This window comes from Salvelinus sp. IW2-2015, linkage group LG25 (genome assembly GCF_002910315.2).
Source record: "Salvelinus sp. IW2-2015 linkage group LG25, ASM291031v2, whole genome shotgun sequence".
NCBI classification, from domain to species: domain Eukaryota; kingdom Metazoa; phylum Chordata; class Actinopteri; order Salmoniformes; family Salmonidae; genus Salvelinus; species Salvelinus sp. IW2-2015.
Window position 1 is genome coordinate 15,706,111 of NC_036865.1, and position 19,452 is coordinate 15,725,562.

At 41.0% G+C, this 19,452-nt stretch overlaps 1 protein-coding gene across 1 annotated transcript in view; it reads left to right on the plus strand.

Moving 5' to 3' along the window:
- The window catches only part of LOC111951906 (bifunctional 3'-phosphoadenosine 5'-phosphosulfate synthase 2-like), a 22,155-nt gene extending 10,860 nt beyond the window's left edge, over positions 1 to 11,295 (plus strand). Inside the window, 11 exon segments of the mRNA XM_023970243.2 lie at positions 4,812 to 4,926; positions 5,073 to 5,308; positions 5,481 to 5,619; positions 6,029 to 6,147; positions 6,390 to 6,503; positions 7,149 to 7,260; positions 7,505 to 7,710; positions 7,920 to 8,055; positions 9,903 to 10,171; positions 10,401 to 10,630; positions 10,821 to 11,295. Of these exon segments, the coding sequence (XP_023826011.1) occupies positions 4,812 to 4,926; positions 5,073 to 5,308; positions 5,481 to 5,619; positions 6,029 to 6,147; positions 6,390 to 6,503; positions 7,149 to 7,260; positions 7,505 to 7,710; positions 7,920 to 8,055; positions 9,903 to 10,171; positions 10,401 to 10,630; positions 10,821 to 10,962 (1,818 nt within the window). The 3' untranslated portion in view covers positions 10,963 to 11,295.
- Positions 11,296 to 19,452: the final 8,157 nt, after the last annotated feature.

Consider the following 19,452-nt stretch of genomic DNA (forward strand, 5'->3'; position numbering starts at 1 on the left):
GAGCTGAGTGTGTGATAGTGACAAGAAGAAACAGACAGACAGATTGAGCTGAGTGTGTGATCGTGACAGAGAGAAACAGACAGACAGATTGAGCTGAGTGTGTGATAGTGACAGAGAGAAACAGACAGACAGATTGAGCTGAGTGTGTGGATAGTGACAGAGAGAAACAGACAGACAGAGTGAGCTGAGTGTGTTTGTGAAGTGGCAGAGAGAAACAGACAGCCAGATTGAAGCTGAGTGTGTGATAGTGACAGAGAGAAACAAGACAGACAGATTGAGCTGAGTGTGTGAATAGTGACAGAGAGAAACAAGACAGACAGATTTGAGCTGAGTGTGTTTGTGATAGTGACAGATGAGGGGGGGAGAAGAGGCAAATAGGCAACGAAAGGTAGAGAAGTAGTGAAAGTTTGAGTAAGATTACTCAAAGGGACAGAAACAATGAATTATGGATAGATTGATGGAGAGAACAGTGATAGAAGTAGATTGAATTGCCACAGCATGAGATGTGATTGGATCAGGGAGGTTGGGGCTGCTGAAGTGACAGAAGAAGAGGGTGGAGAGGCAGGGCTGAAAGTAAGGCTAAGTGGTCTTGGGTGTCTGCCGGGGTTTGATGAACGGTATGTTTGTTTTTTCCACCCACTATATGTGTGTGTGTGCATGAGAGGGTGGATGATGATGGGGAAATGCATCTAATTAAAGATGTCACCTTTAAAAATGGCGCGTGTTTCACAAGTTGAATTTGCATAATGCAGTCAGTGATGTGTCACTATTGTAATAATTACACTGTAAGAAGTTTGTGTGCCATTGATAGGTTCGCCAAAATGACACGACAGAAGCATAAACAGAAGGAATTTTGAAACATGGACAAATGTGTAGCATTTCTCACTGCATGTAAATGAAAAATTGATTACAGTGCCTTCAGAAAGTTTTCACACCCTTTGACCTTTTCCACAATTTGTGTTATAGCCTGAATGTAAAATTTATTACATTTATATTTTTGGTCACTTATCTACATATACAATACTCCATAATGTCAAAGTGGATTAATGTTTTTGAAATGTTTACAAATTAATACAAAATGTGAAGCTGAAATGTCTAAATATTCAACCCCTTTGCAAGCCTAAATAAATTCAGGAGTAAAAATGTTCTTAACAAGTCACATGATAAGTTACATGGACTCACTCGGTGTGCACTCGGTATAGTGTTGAGCATGATTTTTGAATGACTACCTCATCTCTGTACCCCACACATACAATTATCTGTATGGTCCCTCAGTCAAGCAGTGAATTTGAAACACATATTCAACSACAAAGACCAAGGATGTTTTCCAGTGTCTCATGAAGAWGGGCACCTATTGGTAGATAGGTTWAAAAAAAGCAGACATTGAAAATCCCTTTYAGCATGGTGAAGTTATTAATTACACTTTGAATGGTGTATGAATACACCCAGTCACGTCAAAGATACAGACATCTTTCCTAACTCAATTGCCGGAGAGGAAGGAAACCGCTCAGGGATTTCACCATGAGGCCAATGGTGACTTTAAAACAGTTACAGAGTTTAATGGCGGTGATASGAGAAAACTGGGGATGGATCTACAACATTGTAGTTACTCCACAATACTAACATAGAGTGGGAAAAAAAGCCTGTACAGAATAAAAAATATTCCAAAACATACATCCTGTCTGCAACAAGGCACTAAAGTAATACTGCAAAAGATGTGCCAAAGCAATTCACTTTTTGTCTTGAATACAAAGTGTTATGTTGGMGTCAAATCCAATACAACACATTACTGAGTTCCAGTCTCCATATTTTCAAGCATAGTGGTGGCTACATCATGTTAGGGGTATACTTGTAATCGTTAAGGACTGGGGGGGTTTTCAGGATAAAAAATTAACACCAACACCATCATTAAGTTTTCCGATGACACAACAGTGGTAGGCCTGATCACCGACAACGACGAGACAGCCTATAGGGAGGAGGTCAGAGAACTGGCCGTGTGGTGCCAGGACAACAACCTCTCCTTCAACGTGATCAAGACAAAGGAGATGATTGTGGACTACAGGAAGAAGAGGACCGAGCACGCCCCCATTCTCATCGACGGGGCTGCAGTGGAGCAGGTTGAGAGCTTCAAGTTCCTTGGTGTCCACATCACCAACAAACTAACATGGTCCAAGCACACCAAGACAGTCATGAAGAGGGCATGACAAAATCTATTCCCCCTCAGGAGACTGAAAAGATTTGGCATGGATCCTCAGATCCTCAAAAGGTTCTACAGCTCCACCATCGAGAGTATCCTGACTGGTTGCATCACTGCCTGGTATGGCAACTGCTCGGCCTCCGACCGCAAGGCACTACAGAGGGTAGTGCGAACGGCCCAGTACATCACCTTGCCCAAGCTTCCTGCCATCCAGGACCTCTATACCAGGCGGTGTTAGAGGAATGCCCTACAAATTGTCAAAGACTCCAGCCACCGTAGTCATAGACTGTTCTCTCTGCTACCGCACGGCAAGCAGTACCGGAGCACCAAGTCTAGGTCCAAGAGGCTTCTAAACAGCTTCTACCCCCAATCCATAAGACTCCTGAACGTCTAATCAAATGGCTACCCAGACTATTTGCATTGCTCCCCCCCTCTTTTACACCACCGCTACTCTCTGTTGTTATCATCTATGCATAGTCACTTTAATAACTCTACCTACATGTACATATTACCTCAACTAACCGGTGCCCCCGCACATTGACTCTGTACCTGTACCCCCCTGTATATAGTCTCGCTATTGTTATTTTACTGCTGCTCTTTAATTWCTTGTTACTTTTATTTCTTATTCTTATCCATATTTTTTTTAACTGCATTGTTGGTTTGGGGCTCGTAAGTAAGCATTTCACTGTAAGGTCTACTACGCCTGTTGTATTCGGCGCATGTGACTAATAACATTTGAATTTATTTGAAATTCGATATTTCTGTATTTAATTTTCAATAAATTTGATWAAATTTATAAAAACATTTGGTTCACTTTGTCATTATGGGGTATTGTGTGTAGATATTTAATATATTTATTCCATTTGGAATTCAGCCTGTAACAACAAAACTTTTAAGAAGTCAAGGGGAATAAATCATTCTGAAGGCACGTATAGGTTACCAGTGATGTAGGTACTAGAGTCATGGAAAATCTGCAAAAATGTTGCCCTCGCCTCTATCCACCTGAAAGACTGTACTGTATGTACCTGGAGTTCTCTCCACAACCCTGACAGAAACATACCTCTGTGTGTGGAGGCTGTCGGCCGGCCGGTGTGGTGTGGTATTTGGTAGGAGATGGTGGGCGAGAGTGCAGAGAGAGTGCCCTCTGTTTATACAAGGCTCTCTGTCTGRGGTGTGTGTGTGGGGGCTCTGCTACGGTTAATAACAGGAGGTTGTGTGCGTAACCTACACTGGGTGGGGTAGTGGAAAGGCTGGGAAAGTTTTATGGGGAGTAGGCATTGGTAGGAAAGGTGGTGGGGCACAAGAGGGGAGGGGGGCATAGAGAGAGAGTGAGAGGGAAGGATGCCACATCATCGCTGGGCTGCAGGCAGCACACTGGCCACATTGTCTGGTCCTGTTCCCTTCATTCCCTGGAGCCAGCCAGCATCCCGTCACCACTGCCGTGTCTACCCAGCCAGAGACTGTCTCAGTCGGACTCACMCTGAAGGGGCCTATTCACCAAGTCACATTTGCAACGGTTCACGTAGAAATGTGTTTTTTATAAACCAGACCTGACTTTCTATCAGGTTGAATGAAGAATTATGTATTTTCTACAAAATATATCCCTCTCTGTGACACTCTGAATGATGTGAACATTTGAATAAGCCCCTGGCGTATTTAAACTCCCCCTAGAAATAATTTAGTAGAGTGTGATGGGTTGGTATAACCCACTTGAATGGCAAAGCCTTCTACATATCTGGTCTGTATATCCTGTTTATCTTCTGTCTGTATGTTCAGTTTATTGTGGCAGCKCCATTTCACCAAGTAAAATTCCTGTCCATGCAAATTAATTTGGTGAGTAAAGGTAATTCTAATTCATTCAAGCAAAGACAGACTTACTAGGCCTTAAGCAAAACCATGTAATTTAGTGCAAGGCAACCATAACAAAAACGTTATAATTAATCTAGTCTGCCGTTGGAATGTCTAGTCCTGCAGGAAAAACTAGATGTAGTTCAGGAGGCATGGTCCGTATCAAACCTGAACTAAATTAAATGGATTATGGTATGTTTGGCATGAGATACCARATGTGGACCAATGGGAGAAAAGAAGTGAGATGCATATGGACAAGATAATATCACACAGGAACTGAGCAAAGCGAATGGCTAAACACAAGGACTCATTCCTTACTGTGTTACTGRATTTAATGTCCAACTGCCTCAGAGYATATTCCACATTCTTTCAGCATTTGTATGTAGCCTACTGTAGTTAGTCAAATGTAAATGAGAATGTTTGTGAAAGACGGGAGATACGGTAAAATTCTGCATCTTCTTACCCTGAAAAGTTGAAGTTTTACTAAATATGCTTTTGAGAGCAGAATGTGGGTGTGCATCATCTTTGAGCCAGAGACCACATTGATGTCATAACCTGTGGGACATGGGACTGGGGAGGTGTCCAAAGGGTGATGTCATTAAATATTTGTTTAAATCCTGAGAGRGACATCAGAAGCTGATGAGCTTTGCTCACATGGGTATTTTATAATTCAGTGCAAATTAAAGAGAAACAACTTAGACTAGATCATTACTCGTCAGCACAAGTCACTAATTTCCTATCATGTCTTCTTCTGCTTTAATTTCAGGATCTGAACAGATCCACCAATGTAGTGTTTCAGGCCCACCATGTGACCCGGAGCAAGAGAGGTCAGGTGGTGGGCACCAGAGGAGGCTTCAGGGGTTGCACCGTCTGGCTCACAGGTAAACCGCTCACCATAGCCAATACTCAATGGATTGTCACTATTACATGTTGCTATTACAGTAGTGCTACTAGTGACTTTAGTGATAATGATACTGTTGAGCATTGGCTAATCTCACCTGTACATTCTCCATGTGTCCACCGCCAGGTTTGTCTGGTGCTGGGAAGACCACCATAGCCTTTGCCCTGGAGGAGTATCTGGTGTCCCACGGCATCCCCTGCTACTCACTGGATGGGGACAACATCCGCCATGGCCTCAACAAGAACCTGGGCTTCACAGCCACTGACCGTGAGGAGAACATCAGACGTATTGCTGAGGTGGCCAAGTTGTTCGCAGACGCTGGCCTCGTCTGCATCACCAGCTTCATCTCTCCTTACACCAAGGTCAGGGGTCATTCTTGGGAGTGTTTGTCTACCCAATTCTGTTGGTATTGGTGGTATTGACTTGTGTAGAGTGTTCTGGTGCAAATGGATGCCGTATATCAAGTATACTGTGTGTTACGATTGACAAGACAGCATTCTGACAATCCTGTTCCCTCTCCTCTTTTGTCTAAAGGACCGTGATGATGCGAGGAAGATCCTTGAGAGTGCTGGGTTACCCTTCTTTGAGGTGTTCATCAACGCTCCTCTAGAGGTGTGTGAGAGTCGCGATGTGAAGGGCCTCTACAAGAAAGCCCGTGCTGGAGAGATCAAAGGTACACACTTTTGGTCCTTTGTTTACATTTTGGTATCCATATATCYAAATGTAACTTCCTCATTATAAAGGAAAGAACATAACTATTCCCTCTATGTGTTCCATTTCTATCTGAAAGAGTCAATCAAACATCTTTTTTGAAAAGGAATTCTAATGGATTTTTTTATGTTTTAATTTAATCTTTATTTAACTAGGCAAGTCAGTTAAGAACAAATTCTTATTTACAATGACGGCCTACCGGGGAACAGTGGGTTAATAACTGCCTTGTTCAGGGGCAGAACGACAGATTTTTACCTTGTCAGCTCGGGAATTCGATCGAGCAACCTTTCGGTTACTGGCCCAACTCTCTAACCAGTAGGCTACCTGCTGCCCCAACGTTGTACTAATAACTGATCTACCTGTGTTCTCAGGCTTCACTGGGATCGATGCAGACTACGAGCAGCCCGAGGCTCCGGAGTTGGTGCTGAAAACAGGAGAGATCACTGTTAACGAGTGCATCCGGCAGGTTGTGGACCTGCTTAGAGAGCAGGTGAACATGACAGACAGCTCACCTTTTTTACCCGCTCATCTAGCGCTAAACTAGAAAAAAAGTTAAGCGTATGTAATGGAAATGACACCAAACCTAGCTTATAACAAACATATAAAGACAYAACCAAACAAAACGCATCATAAGGGCTTGAAAAAAACTACTAAAGTGATAACTGCTTATGCATACAAAGCAGCTGTCATGTTATCTTTACATGACATTMTCCTCTTTCTGTAATTGTTCAGAGTATTGTTCCAAGTGGAATCACAGAGGAGGTGAATGAACTCTTTGTTCCGGAGAACAAGCTGAAGCTGGTTCAGGTCGAAGCTATCACACTTCCCACAATCAGCATCACCAAGGTAACAACACATCTCTCCACTACTAATCCATATATTTTTTATGACGACCCAAATGACCATATGTAAATATTTGACTGGATGGCAGGCTGTGCTCACAATTGCCTCTAGATCTCTCTCTTTTGGATTGTACTATATGTTCTAATGGATTGTACTATATGTTCTAATCGATTGTACTATATGTTCTAATCGATTGGGCTGATTGCCAAGGTTTGAAAATCAATTCAAATCAAACATAGTAAATATGCAGCTACAGTATTTGCATTGTATGTGATATGACTTATGGTTGAATTACTGTGATAGGTAAACCCTAGTATCCTGATAAGTGGAGTTGTTAGTACAACGCTACTTACTGTATTGTAGTAAAACTGTAATAATATGTGCACTTGGAAACTAAAACTTTATGATACCACCATGAAGCATGGAGGTACAGTATATCACATGAAATTGGTTTGATGAAAAGTCTTACTTTACTATCTCTGTTTCCTCATGAGCTGTTTTTCATTCAGCATGGTWTCGTGTGGACTCTGCCACCCCTGATAGCATCCAATATCTCTAAAATATCAGCTGTTAAGGGATATTGTTAACAGTCAGTAAGTTAAATCCCTACCAGTTTGATGTATATTACCCCCGGTCTGTCCTGTTTAGTTGGACCTCCAGTGGGTGCAGGTGCTGGCTGAAGGCTGGGCCACCCCACTGAAGGGCTTCATGAGGGAGAGGGAGTTCCTCCAAGTGCAGCATTTCGGCAACCTCCTCGACGGTAAGAACCACACACACACACCCTTATAATACATCGTAACATTACTCAGCTAATTCTTATTCTCCCCTCTTCATAATGGAGCGAGTGACAGTGGATGGATATTATATAAGGTTGTTTCTAATTGTTATCCTGACCATGTGACTATAGCGAATAACCAGGGCCCTAAGTTTCCCTTGGTAGGTTCACATGGTTAGCACAAACTCCAGGCCCTATCATCACACACATTTATCGTTCCCTGGTTCAGATGGAACCATCAACCAGTCTATTCCCATCGTCCTGCCTGTTACCACGGAAACCAAGCAGAGGCTGGACGGCTGTGCGGCGGTAGCTCTGGAGTTCCAGGGAACCCTCGTGGCCATTCTAAGACAGCCAGAGTTCTACGAACACCGCAAAGAGGAGCGCTGTGCCCGTCAGTGGGGTACCACCTGCCCCCAGCACCCCTACATTAAGGTTATCACCAACCACACACGTTCATTCATAGTTGTTTYGCAAACATAGATGTCCTTTGTTGTGTTAAAGCAACACTCTGTGCACACTCTTGTGCATCCAATTCCAAGCTATAATGGAGTTGAATGAAGATGCACTTTAACATATCCATCACGTGAAATATCTTGATATTATGTCATTCATATCTCTACAACATCCACCACTTTTTACAGATGGTGATGGAGGGAGGTGATTGGCTGGTGGGTGGCGACCTGGAGGTGCTGGAGCGAATCAGATGGAACGATGGGCTGGACCAGTACCGCTTTACTCCACGGGAGCTCAAGCAAAAGTTTAAAGAAATGAAAGCAGGTTAAAAGAGTTTCTCTAAAGGCAGTACAAATATACAGTACATGGCATATTAAACAAAATATACATTTGAGTTGGCCTTCACACTCGTATCTGTATACAGGTTGAAAATGTCAGATTTGGCACTGATAAACGTCTAAATTGGAACCCAGTGGCTGTACAGTAACATGCTATACATGACGTCAGAGCTCAGGCTCTGTGCTTCACCGCGCTGTATGGGCTTTGACTGACAGCTGTTCTGAACTTGAGCACTTCATGCAACAAGTAGTTGCCCCTATCCTTCCCGCTAATTGGGCAACTTTTGAACACTTTTCGAAAAAGCGGTAAATAAGAGGACTCTATGTATTTTCAAAGATGAGACYTTGAGGATTATAATAAATACCGCTTTGATGTCATACAAGCAAGCCAAACACCCATGCCCTTCAGATTTCCATATCATAAAACTCATGTCATATACAGTGTCAACGTTTATGATCACTGTGTTTGATGTACAGTTACAAGATGACATGGTGTTACACCCTAGGTTGTTGTTTATTGTGAAGAAAATTCCTCCTTTCTATGTGCACCAAAATGAMGATCTGTTTCCCTGAATTGCATTGTGAAAGCCTAACACTGTAATATCGTATTTTGTAACTTAGCTAGTCATGCTGGCAATAGAACAGGCTTTCAAATGATGCCCACTTGTCCCAGATTGCAATTTATAATGGACAGTTTTTKGATTGCTTAAACAACAAAAGAAAACAACTACAKGTGTGCTTGCTCTAGTCCCTCAATGGCAGAGCTAGGCGAGCTKAAAAAAAAACTTTATAGTTAAAGTCTGTTCTTTGAGTTATAAAAGTGCATTGGAATTAATTAGGAACTGTGCACACTTTGGAGAGGTGTATGGCCACTTGAAGACACTAGTTAGTTCTCTCACTCAAACCCTTTTAATTGWTTTGTCTTATGTTGCACCTACCCCACATTTTCCAGGAATATTTTTATCATGTTCATGAATATATCCAGAGTATTTTTAGTTTTCATTATCAACAAATGCCACGAAACGTACAGTAAATGTAAAATGCACATACAATGAACAGTGTAATGTTTGGATTCAGTCTTGTGTCAGGTGAACAGTTGTGTCCTCACCTTTGGTCTAATAATGTCCCATAATCTCCAAACTGTTATTTTTCAATTGCTACCGTGGTTATGCATATGCTTTTCATATTTCTTCTGTAAAAAAACATTGAATTTAGCCATATCCATATAGGCCAATTCCCACGATTGTAAAGGGTTAAATATTAAGTCGAAATAAATTGAAGGTTTATGTCTAGCTACAGAAACATATTTTTTTCAGAAGCATTTGACAAAGGACCAGGCGCAAAAAGTAGCGTGGTAAAATTGACCATGCGCATCTGGTCCTTWGTCAAYTGCTTCTGAAGAAAAAACAATATGTTTATATGTGCATGGTAGAATTTCTTGTTTGCACTAGATGGAGACATATTCCTCTGTGTGAGACATTGAGGACTGTTTCGTCATGAGTCAACTGTTGTGTGTACATTTTCACCCCCTATGATATCTGCACTGACAATGGTGTTGACTGTTTTTGACCAGTGATCATTAATTTATCCACAAGTTATGTGGATACCAAAAGGCATGCAAAGTACATACAAAAAAKAWWWWWWTTATGGGCTCCAACATGACGTTATGTTCACTTGTACAGTTACACAATGAGACCACAGGATGCAAATGATGAACTGAATGCAAATTATGTTTGATTTGTCCTCTTGTTACCAACCCCCTACCAACCACTTGTAAGAAAGTCCTCACTGAAGTTAATTCCTTATCTCCCTCCTATTCTCTATGACCACCAGATGCCATCTTCGCCTTCCAACTGCGGAATCCGGTCCACAATGGCCACGCCCTGTTGATGCAGGACACCAAGCGCCGTCTCCTGGAGCGGGGCTARAAGCGACCCGTCCTCTTGCTGCACCCGCTGGGGGGCTGGACCAAAGACGACGACGTGCCCCTGGACTGGCGCATGAAACAGCACGCTGCAGTACTGGAGGAGGGGGTACTGGACCCCACCAGCACCATAGTGGCTATTTTCCCATCCCCCATGATGTACGCTGGACCCACTGAGGTATGGGTCAACAACACAGCCATCAACACATTCATAGTTTTTGTGTGTTTAGCAGGGGATATGATGCAGTATTTAGTCAGTTACAGTAAGTAAACCCCCATTGGGCTAGGCAGATGATGTCACTGTAGGGCTGTGAATACCCTATTGTGTTAGGCCAGCACTAAGGTTAACATATTTAAGACCATAATGTGTGTGCTTATGTGTGAGCATACATTTGTTTTTCCCTCAGGTCCAGTGGCACTGCAGGGCGCGGATGATCGCCGGAGCTAACTTCTACATTGTGGGTCGTGACCCTGCGGGCATGCCCCATCCCGAGACCAAGCAGGACATTTATGAGCCCACCCATGGGGGTAAGGTCCTCACCATGGCCCCCGGCCTCACCTCTGTAGAGATCATCCCCTTCAGAGTGGCCGCCTACAACAAGACCAAGAGTGCCATGGATTTCTACGACAAGGACCGGTGAGCTGAATGTTAAAGATTGATTATGGCTTTTGTAATGCATATTTACAMATGATTTTATACAGGGCCTGTGGTGGGAAATGTTTGTCAAAGAATCTTCAAAAGCGGACACTGCTGATCATTTTCCTTCTGTCTCTCTCTTTATCTCTCATCTCCATCTATCTCCATCTACCTCCTCTGCCTTTCCCAGACACGCTGAGTTTGAGTTCATCTCTGGCACCAGGATGAGAAAGCTGGCGCGGTGCGGGGATAACCCCCCAGACGGCTTCATGGCCCCTAAGGCCTGGAAGGTCCTGACTGAGTACTACAGCTCCATACAGAAGGACCAGTAACCCAAAGACCAGAGCTCTTAGAAGGGCAACAGCTCTAGTCCTCAAGGAATGTTCTAGTTTGATGTTGTTATGTGTAAGTTATAGGTTTCATTTCATTATCCCAGTAGATGATTCAGTGAGTAAGGAATCCATTAATGACTGAAATCAAGTGAGACCAAAGCAGTCCTGGAGGATTGGAGTTGTGTGCCTATCTTCATTGAAGGAAAACCTATGTGATGTCAGAGGAGCTAGTGGTTGGGTTTAAGCAGTGAAAACATTCCTATTTTTGTCTTTGTATCTGTAAATCATTATATTTAAAGAAAATGTATACATATATGAAATATATTTAATCTTTAGAGACTAACATGTATTCCATGATTTTAAAATGTCCCCCACTCTTCTTATTTTGTGAGATCATTATACAGGAAGTTATTGATAGCTTTACCTCCCAAAAGCATTTTTGGATATTTAAAGACGTGCCATTTATGATGATGCAGTAAATAAGTTGCAGGTGATATTTAATAAAATTTTAACATTTTACTACCTACCTATTTCTATTCCAGATGATTGATTTATCATTGTTATCAGATTTATTTTTCTTGTATTTTCAAACAAAGCTTTTCATCTTCCAAACATAAGTGCCTTTTCTTCAGAATGTAAACACTGTTTAACTACTGTACTGTATAAAATGTCCCTTCATGTTTCTAAGAAGTTTGATATGAAGAACCATAAATAGCGTTATGATCATCAYTAACTCTTGTATGAAAGATGTAAGCCAACTGTAAAGTCTGTGAAGATTCAAAATGTCAGTGGAGAAATTGTGTGAAGAATGACATTTTATAAAAGAATGAAATTTTATAGAAAAAATCATTAAAACTGTATTTATTGCATCAAACCAGAAAACTGTCTCAAATGGAATAGTGTATAAACAATMTATATGTCCATACATGAATGTATCAGACAAGATTTTAAATAAATATTTTCTTCTCAACAAAATCACTTAATTTGTATTTCCTAATTTCAGATACAATTTGATTTTATTTACAAGGTGTTAGTCAATCAGATAAAGATGAAAGGTTGGTACTGARGTTTGGATTATTAGAGCCTGCATCTCTGCTGAGTACAAGACTGAAACTGCAACACTGCTCTCTGCTGGCAGGAGATTGTACTGCAAATAGTTCAACATTTTACATMATGGATTTTATCAAGTTTTGTGATTTGAATTGCATATTGACTCTTGGAGGTGCCTTAAAYATAATTGGTGGGACCAAATGTAACATTGACAATGCTTATGGGGATGTAAAATGTCATATTGGCTTATTGGGGTATYCTGATAGGAGTACCTGTCTATCACATGTAGAGACCACATGCAGTGAGCTATAAAAGTATTGGGACAGTGACACGTTTTTGTTTTGGCTATGTACTCCAGCACTTTGGATTTCAAGTGACACAATGACTATAATGTTAAAGTGCCGACTGTCAGCTTTAATTTGAGGGTATTTTCATCCATATCGGGTGAACTGTTTAGAAATTACAGCCCTTTTTGTACATAGTCCCCCCATTTTAGGGGACCAGAAGTATTGGGACATTTTCACTTATTTGTATTAAATTAGTTAAAAGTTAAGTATGTGGTCCCYTATTCATGGTACGCAATGACTGCATCACACTTGTGACTACAAATTTGCTGGATGCATTTGCTGTTTCTTTTGGTTGTGTTTCAGATTATTTTGTGCCCAATAGAAAGGAATGGTAAATAATGTATTGTTTAATTTTGGAGTCACTTTTATCGTAAATAAGAACATAATATGTTTCTAAACACTTCTACATTAATGTGGATGCTARCATGATTACYGATAATCCTGAATGAATCGTGAATAATGAGTGAGAAAGTTGCAAATATCATACCGCTCCCCCAAAAATGCTAACCTCCCCTGTTATTGTAATGGTGAGAGGTTAGCATTGTATGATATTTGTGCGTTTGTAACTGTCTCAGTCATCATACTATGGGCCTGTGCACCCAGGTAATCCGTTTCTTGCTTATATTTATATGTGTTATGAATCACATTTTCTTCAGTGAGGCGGTTCACATTTGATGTAACATCATGTCCACATTTATGATCCATAACAGCAAATGAGAACATGACTCACTGGGCACAGATGTCCATTCAACATCTATACCACGTTGGTTCAACGTAATTTCACTGAAACAACATTGATTCAACCAGTGTGTGCCCAGTGGGGATTAAGTGGGCTAAAGAACTCAGAAAAATACATATTAGTATCATAAACTGATTAATCAATTCCAATGACAAGCAATGGTTTTATGGACCCTCTTTTACATCCTAAATGCATTATGAATTCTTATTATATACAGCAAAGTCAATAAACTGAATAAACTGATTTAATARTGAGTGAATGAGTTAACTAAATTAACCTAATAGATTAATTGGACACATTTAAAATCACCAGAGACTCATAGAGATGGTCCAATGTTCTTGAGGCAGTGATTAATTATGCTTGGCGTTAAGCTGCTGTWAGGGCTTGTGTTGCTATGAGATAAGTGTTCTCCCATGTAGATCAACGGGCCCCCTTTTAATAGACAGGGCCAGTGCCAGAAAAACATACTTTTTTCCTTAGGTAATATTGGATTTTGGCGAACGCCACATCCCGCCCAGCTGTCAGCAATGACTAGAGCAGGGGTGGGCAACCCTGTTCCTGGAGTGCTGCAGCTACTGTAMGATTTTGTTCCAACTAGGCACCACACCTGACCAACTGAGGTAATTGATCATTACAGTGATTGCCTAAAATCAACACACCTGGTCTTCCAGGTTGGTTAAATCAAAATTATGAAGTGCCTGAGTCATTCCAGGGCCAGTGTTGCCTAATGAACTAGAGGTTTGGCGTTTAAAATCCTATATACCAGGGATATTGTCACGACTTCTTCCGAAGTCGATGCCTCTCCTTGTTCGGGCAGTGTTCGGCGGTCGACGTCGACGGTCTTCTAGCCATCGCTGATCCTTTTTTCATTTTCCATTTTTTTGTCTCGTTTTCCCACACACCTGGTTCTCATTTCCCTCATCATGTGTTGTGTATTTAACCCTCTGTTTCCKCCATGTCTTTGTGTGGTATTGTTTATCTGTTTTCATGTATGCGCACGTTAGGCTGGTTGCGCTGGGTTATGTTCAACCCGTATTTGTATTTTGTGTTCGTTTGTGCCGTGTGTTTTTGGTTCGCAAAATAAAAGACTCTGTTTTGCTACCAAATATCTGCTCTCCTGCACCTGACTTCCTACAGCCCTTCACGCATACCTTGACAGATATTCAACTCTTACCCTGCTGGTTTTCTGTTCTACCTGATAATTAATTGCCCACACCTAGTGTTCCAGGTCCAAATAAGTCCCTGAATAGAGTGGAACAATTAAAGAATGCAGTGGAATTGGCATCAAGGTCCAGAGTTGAGTTTGAAGGCAATACAGTACTGTAGACTACATGCCGTGTTACAGGGATTTGTTCACAAGCCAGAAGGGTTTGGAATGTTCCTCTATTTTTTAAATATTCTGTTTAATTACCTGGATGGTTGATCAGCCATTGTTTCAGTTATAGTGTAACACCAACATTAATCATCTAACACAGAAGCAGAGAAACTAACTAGCCTTCTCTAAACAGGCCCTTTTATCCTAATCAGATAACACTGCTGTTTTATCAACAAATGGTTCTAGAAACCAGGAGGAAATCCAAAAGTTTAAAATAAAGTTAAAAACATCAGCTGTTACAGAGTTAGAAAACAGTAATAAAGGAATGACAGATGTCAAAGGATCATCAGTTCTCAACAACATGAAACAGTCGTAATAACATCAAACAGTAGTCCTAAACTTATCAACTAACAATGGTGCTGACATGTTTCTCCATTTCCATGTGAAAGCATGTGTCAGTGTCTCCCTGGTCCTACTCACACCGGGATCACAAAACTTACGCAGAATACAACCTTACTGTGAAATGCTTACTTACAAGCCCTTAACCAACAACACAGCTCAGAAAATTGAGTTAAGAAAAGATTTACTAAATAAACTAAAAATATATATATATTATTTAAAAGTAACACAGTAAAATAACAATAATGAGGCTATATACAGGGGGTACCGGTACCAAGTCAATGTGCGGGGGTACAGGTTATTCAAGGTAATTTGTACATGTAGGTATGGATAAAGTGACTATGCATAGATCCAACAGAATAATAACATTGGGCACCACGGAGAAGTTTATTTAAGGAGTTCCGTCTTCTGAATGAACTCTTAGAGATCTCTTACATTTCAGTCATCAATCAGTCTTTAATTATTCCTTACCTTCTATCAGTCTCATCTGAACGTCGTAAAATTCTTGGTTATCTGCACGAACCCTAGTTTCCATAATGATTCAGCAATATACAAATTTMCTTAATTATTTATTTACTAACTAACTAAATAATCTCAGAAATACATTACAAACAAACTGTAGATATTGGTTACAACAATGAAAGTCCCTAGAGGGCTAAGCCGATATGACGGCTTGGTCGACAAAGGAAAGGGGTAGGTACTGAGAAAGAGCGGGAAAAACAAAATGGATTGACTACACACAGTCTATAATTATATTAATTGCAATGCTAATCCTTTGCACATGAATGGCCGCTCATTCGAGAATAATTGCAATGTATATATATTTACGCCCGTATGTCGTTGTGGTCTTCTCTGTTGGAATCCTCAATCGTCCTGTAGGGTTCATCAGAGTCTCTGGTTAACTTTCCCAGAAGTCACAATGTCTTTTGTGATTGTAGGTGCTTAGAATGGATACTTCAGAGTATCATTCGGAAATGTTCTGATAGAATAGTTGCTTCGGTGGTTGTCGGTATTCTCATTGTAGACTTACGTAATAACTAGCTGCAGACTAGTAATTTTACGTCTAAGATTTGCTCTTATTCTGTAGTGATTGATAGTCTCAGAGTTTAACCATTTCCAGCTGTGTCGCCAATGCTCCACGTGGTATGGTCTTGTCCTTTGGTAGAGTTGTAGTGCCAARTATTTCAACATGTCGCATCAGCTGCATGTTTTCTAGTCTTAGAAATTCAACCATTTGCAACCTTAGCTTACACCGGGATTTGCGTGGTCTGGTGTGAATTTCATCAGGGGTGTTATCCATTGTTATCCATTATCCATTGTTATCCATGCAGAAAAGGGTGATTCCATGATGCCTACATAATGTCTATGCTCACGTGGGCGTAGCCATTGATTTGGTTAACTTCATCTGAAAAACCCATACTCTCATTTAGAAGGTTAACTTCTACTTGGTCACCATCCGGGAACCGGGAGCATCCTCATCAGTAAAAAAGCTGACTAGCATAGCCTAGCATAGCGCCACAAGTAAATACTAGCATATAAATATCATGAAATCACAAGTCCAAGACACCAAATGAAAGATACACATCTTGTGAATCCAGCCATCATTTCCGAACTTTTAAAATGTGTACAGCAAACACAATATGTATTCTTATAGCTAACCACAATAGCAAAAGACTCAACCGCATATTTACACAATTTTTTTACCACATAGGTAGCTATCACAAAACGACCAAAATAGAGAATATAATTAGTCACCTAACCAAGAAACAACTTCATCAGATGACAGTCTGTATAACATGTTATACAATAAATCTATGGTTTTGTTCTAAAATGTGCATATTTGAGGTATAAATCATAGTTTTACATTGCCAGCACCATCAAAAATATCACCAAAGCAGCCGGAATAATTACAGAGAGCAACGTGAAATACCTAAATACTCATCATAAAAACATTTATGAAAAATTACATGGTGTACAGCAAATGAAAGATAAACATCTTGTGAATCCAGACAATATTTCAGATTTTTTAAGTGTTTTACAGCGAAAACACAATATAGCATTATATTAGCTTACCAACAATAGCCAACCACACAACCGCATTCATCACCGCAAAGGTAAGCGATCGCAAAAAACAGCCAAAAGATATAGAATTATTCACTAACCTTGACAAACTTCATCAGATGACAGTCCCTATAACATCATGTTACACAATACATATATGTTTTGTTCGAAATGTGCATATTTTAGCTACAGATGTGGTTTTACAATTGAATACGTAGCCAAACTGCCAACAAAATGATCCGGAGATATTTTGGAACAGTCACCTAATCTAATCAAAGAACTTCATCATAACGCTTTACTAAAAAATACATGTTGTACAGCAAATGAAAGATACACTAGTTCTTAATGCAATCGCCGTGTTAGATTATTTAAAAATAACTTTAGTACGACAATACAGCTTACGTTATTGCGAGACAGCCCTGCAATGATGCGCGGAAAATAGAACTAAACATTTTCCACAGAAATACGAAATAACATCATAAATGGTTCCTACTTTTGCTGAGCTTCAATCAGAATCTTGTACAAGATCCTTGTCCAGAAATAAATCGTTTTGTTTGGTTTAGAAGTCCCTCTCGCCTGTCGAATTAGCAACCTTAGCTAGCCAAGTGGCGCGAAGATGTCCATCTTCACCAAACGCAGAGAACGGAAAACGCCAAAACTCCTGATAAACGTTCAATAATCTGAATAAAACTATATTGAAAAAACATACTTTACGATGATATTATCACATGCTATCAAATAAAATCAAAGCCCGGAGTTATTAGACGTCTATACCGAACGCTTTTCAGAAGCAAATGTCGATGTCCTCTTCCCGCCGCCTTGCTAGACAAAGGAAATTTAGGCGGGTCAACGTCATATTCCAAGAGCTCTTGTTCGACCTCAGCATCAAGCTAGGAACCCCATTCCACCTCCCACTGCCTGTTGACATCTAGTGGAAGGCATATGAATGCATGTTATAATCCATAGATTTCAAGCAAATGAATAGGAAGGCCCTGGAACAGAGCCTCGATTTCAGATTTTTCACTTCCTGTTAGGAAGTTTGCTGCAAAATGAGTTCTGGTTTACTCACAAGATATAATCAAACGGTTTTAAGAAACTTGAGAGAGTGTTTCAATCCAATTAGTAATAATAATATGCATATTGTACGAGCAAAGAATATAGTACGAAGGCAAGTTAATTTGGGCACGATTGCTTACAAAGTGAAAATAGCTCCCCCCCTATTGACAAAAGGTTCATCACATTACGGCGGTGACCCGTCCTGTAGGTTCATGCTCTACAACATTCGCAGAGACGACCCTCCGCCTCACACAGGAAGCGCGCAGCGTCCTAATCCAGGCACTTGTCATCTCCCGTCTGATTACTGCAACTCGCTGTTGGCTGGGCTCCCTGCCTGTGCCATTAACCCCTACAACTCATCCAGAACGCCGCAGCCGTCACCCCGCTCCTCCGCTCTCTCCACTGGCTTCCAGTTGAAGCCATCCGCCAAATCGCTATCAGACAGGAGCACCATTGGTGCTTGCCTACGTGCGGTGAGCCTCCCCCGTGTCTGGAAATTGGGAACGGGGCGCAAACCCCCTCCAATACCATTCACGGCTTAAAAGCTGATAGGCCCTACACCGCCAGAACAAGGCACTGCCCAATTCCATCCACCATAACTAAGGAACGCTCCTCGCTCCACCTCTGAGGAAGCTACAGTTCACGACAGTTTACCAAGATCGCGTACCCCCCAGAAAAACCCAGTCAACTAGCCCAAACACTGACCCTACGCTTGGCCACACCCCGTCAGGATTCTGGCACTTGCCCCCAAGGCTCCTCGATCCATTGGGTGGAACAAATACTCCGCATCAACGAACCTGACTCAGCCTTTTTCTGCCGGCGAGGTTCTAAGTTCATTAATTTTAATATCACCTAGCCAGACCGTCCAGAGATAAGTCCCACATAAACTGAACCCAAACACCTTGTCTGCCGAACACAATCTTTTAACCAGGTGCGTAAATGTACCGTGGTTATTATTGCCAACAATCCTCAAATAAATGAGGTAACCTTAAGCCAATTTTATGGCTAAAAAATTAAAAGTAAAATCGAACATTGGTCTAATACCCCGCGAGCAAGTGGCCCGCCGCCATCTTTTTATAACATAGAGGTTAGAAAAAAAGCACCTCAACCCCAGATATTCCCTTTAAATCTAAAAGGTGGCTGGTGTAATCCCACCCTACCATAAACTAGCCCAAGTAAAACCTTAAATTCTCATTCCACAGAATCTGAAAATGATCTAACCCAATAACAATCACAATTTCTGGCTGATAAAATGTTTGTTCAAATCTAGCTGATTAAGACAAGTTTTATGTAGATTTTAAGAGGCTCAAAGTGTATAAATGGCTGCTAATGTTATATACAATTGGACAAACCAAGCCCCTGTAAATGGTAGCCCCAATGGTTAATAGCCAATGAACACCCATCGTGAGGCATGTTCAAAATAATGTTAGATGTTTGTTGAATCGATATCATTACGGGTAGTTCAGGTTTACATTAAAATCCAATAGGAGTTAAATGGCGATCAGAGATGGTGTGGACAAAAG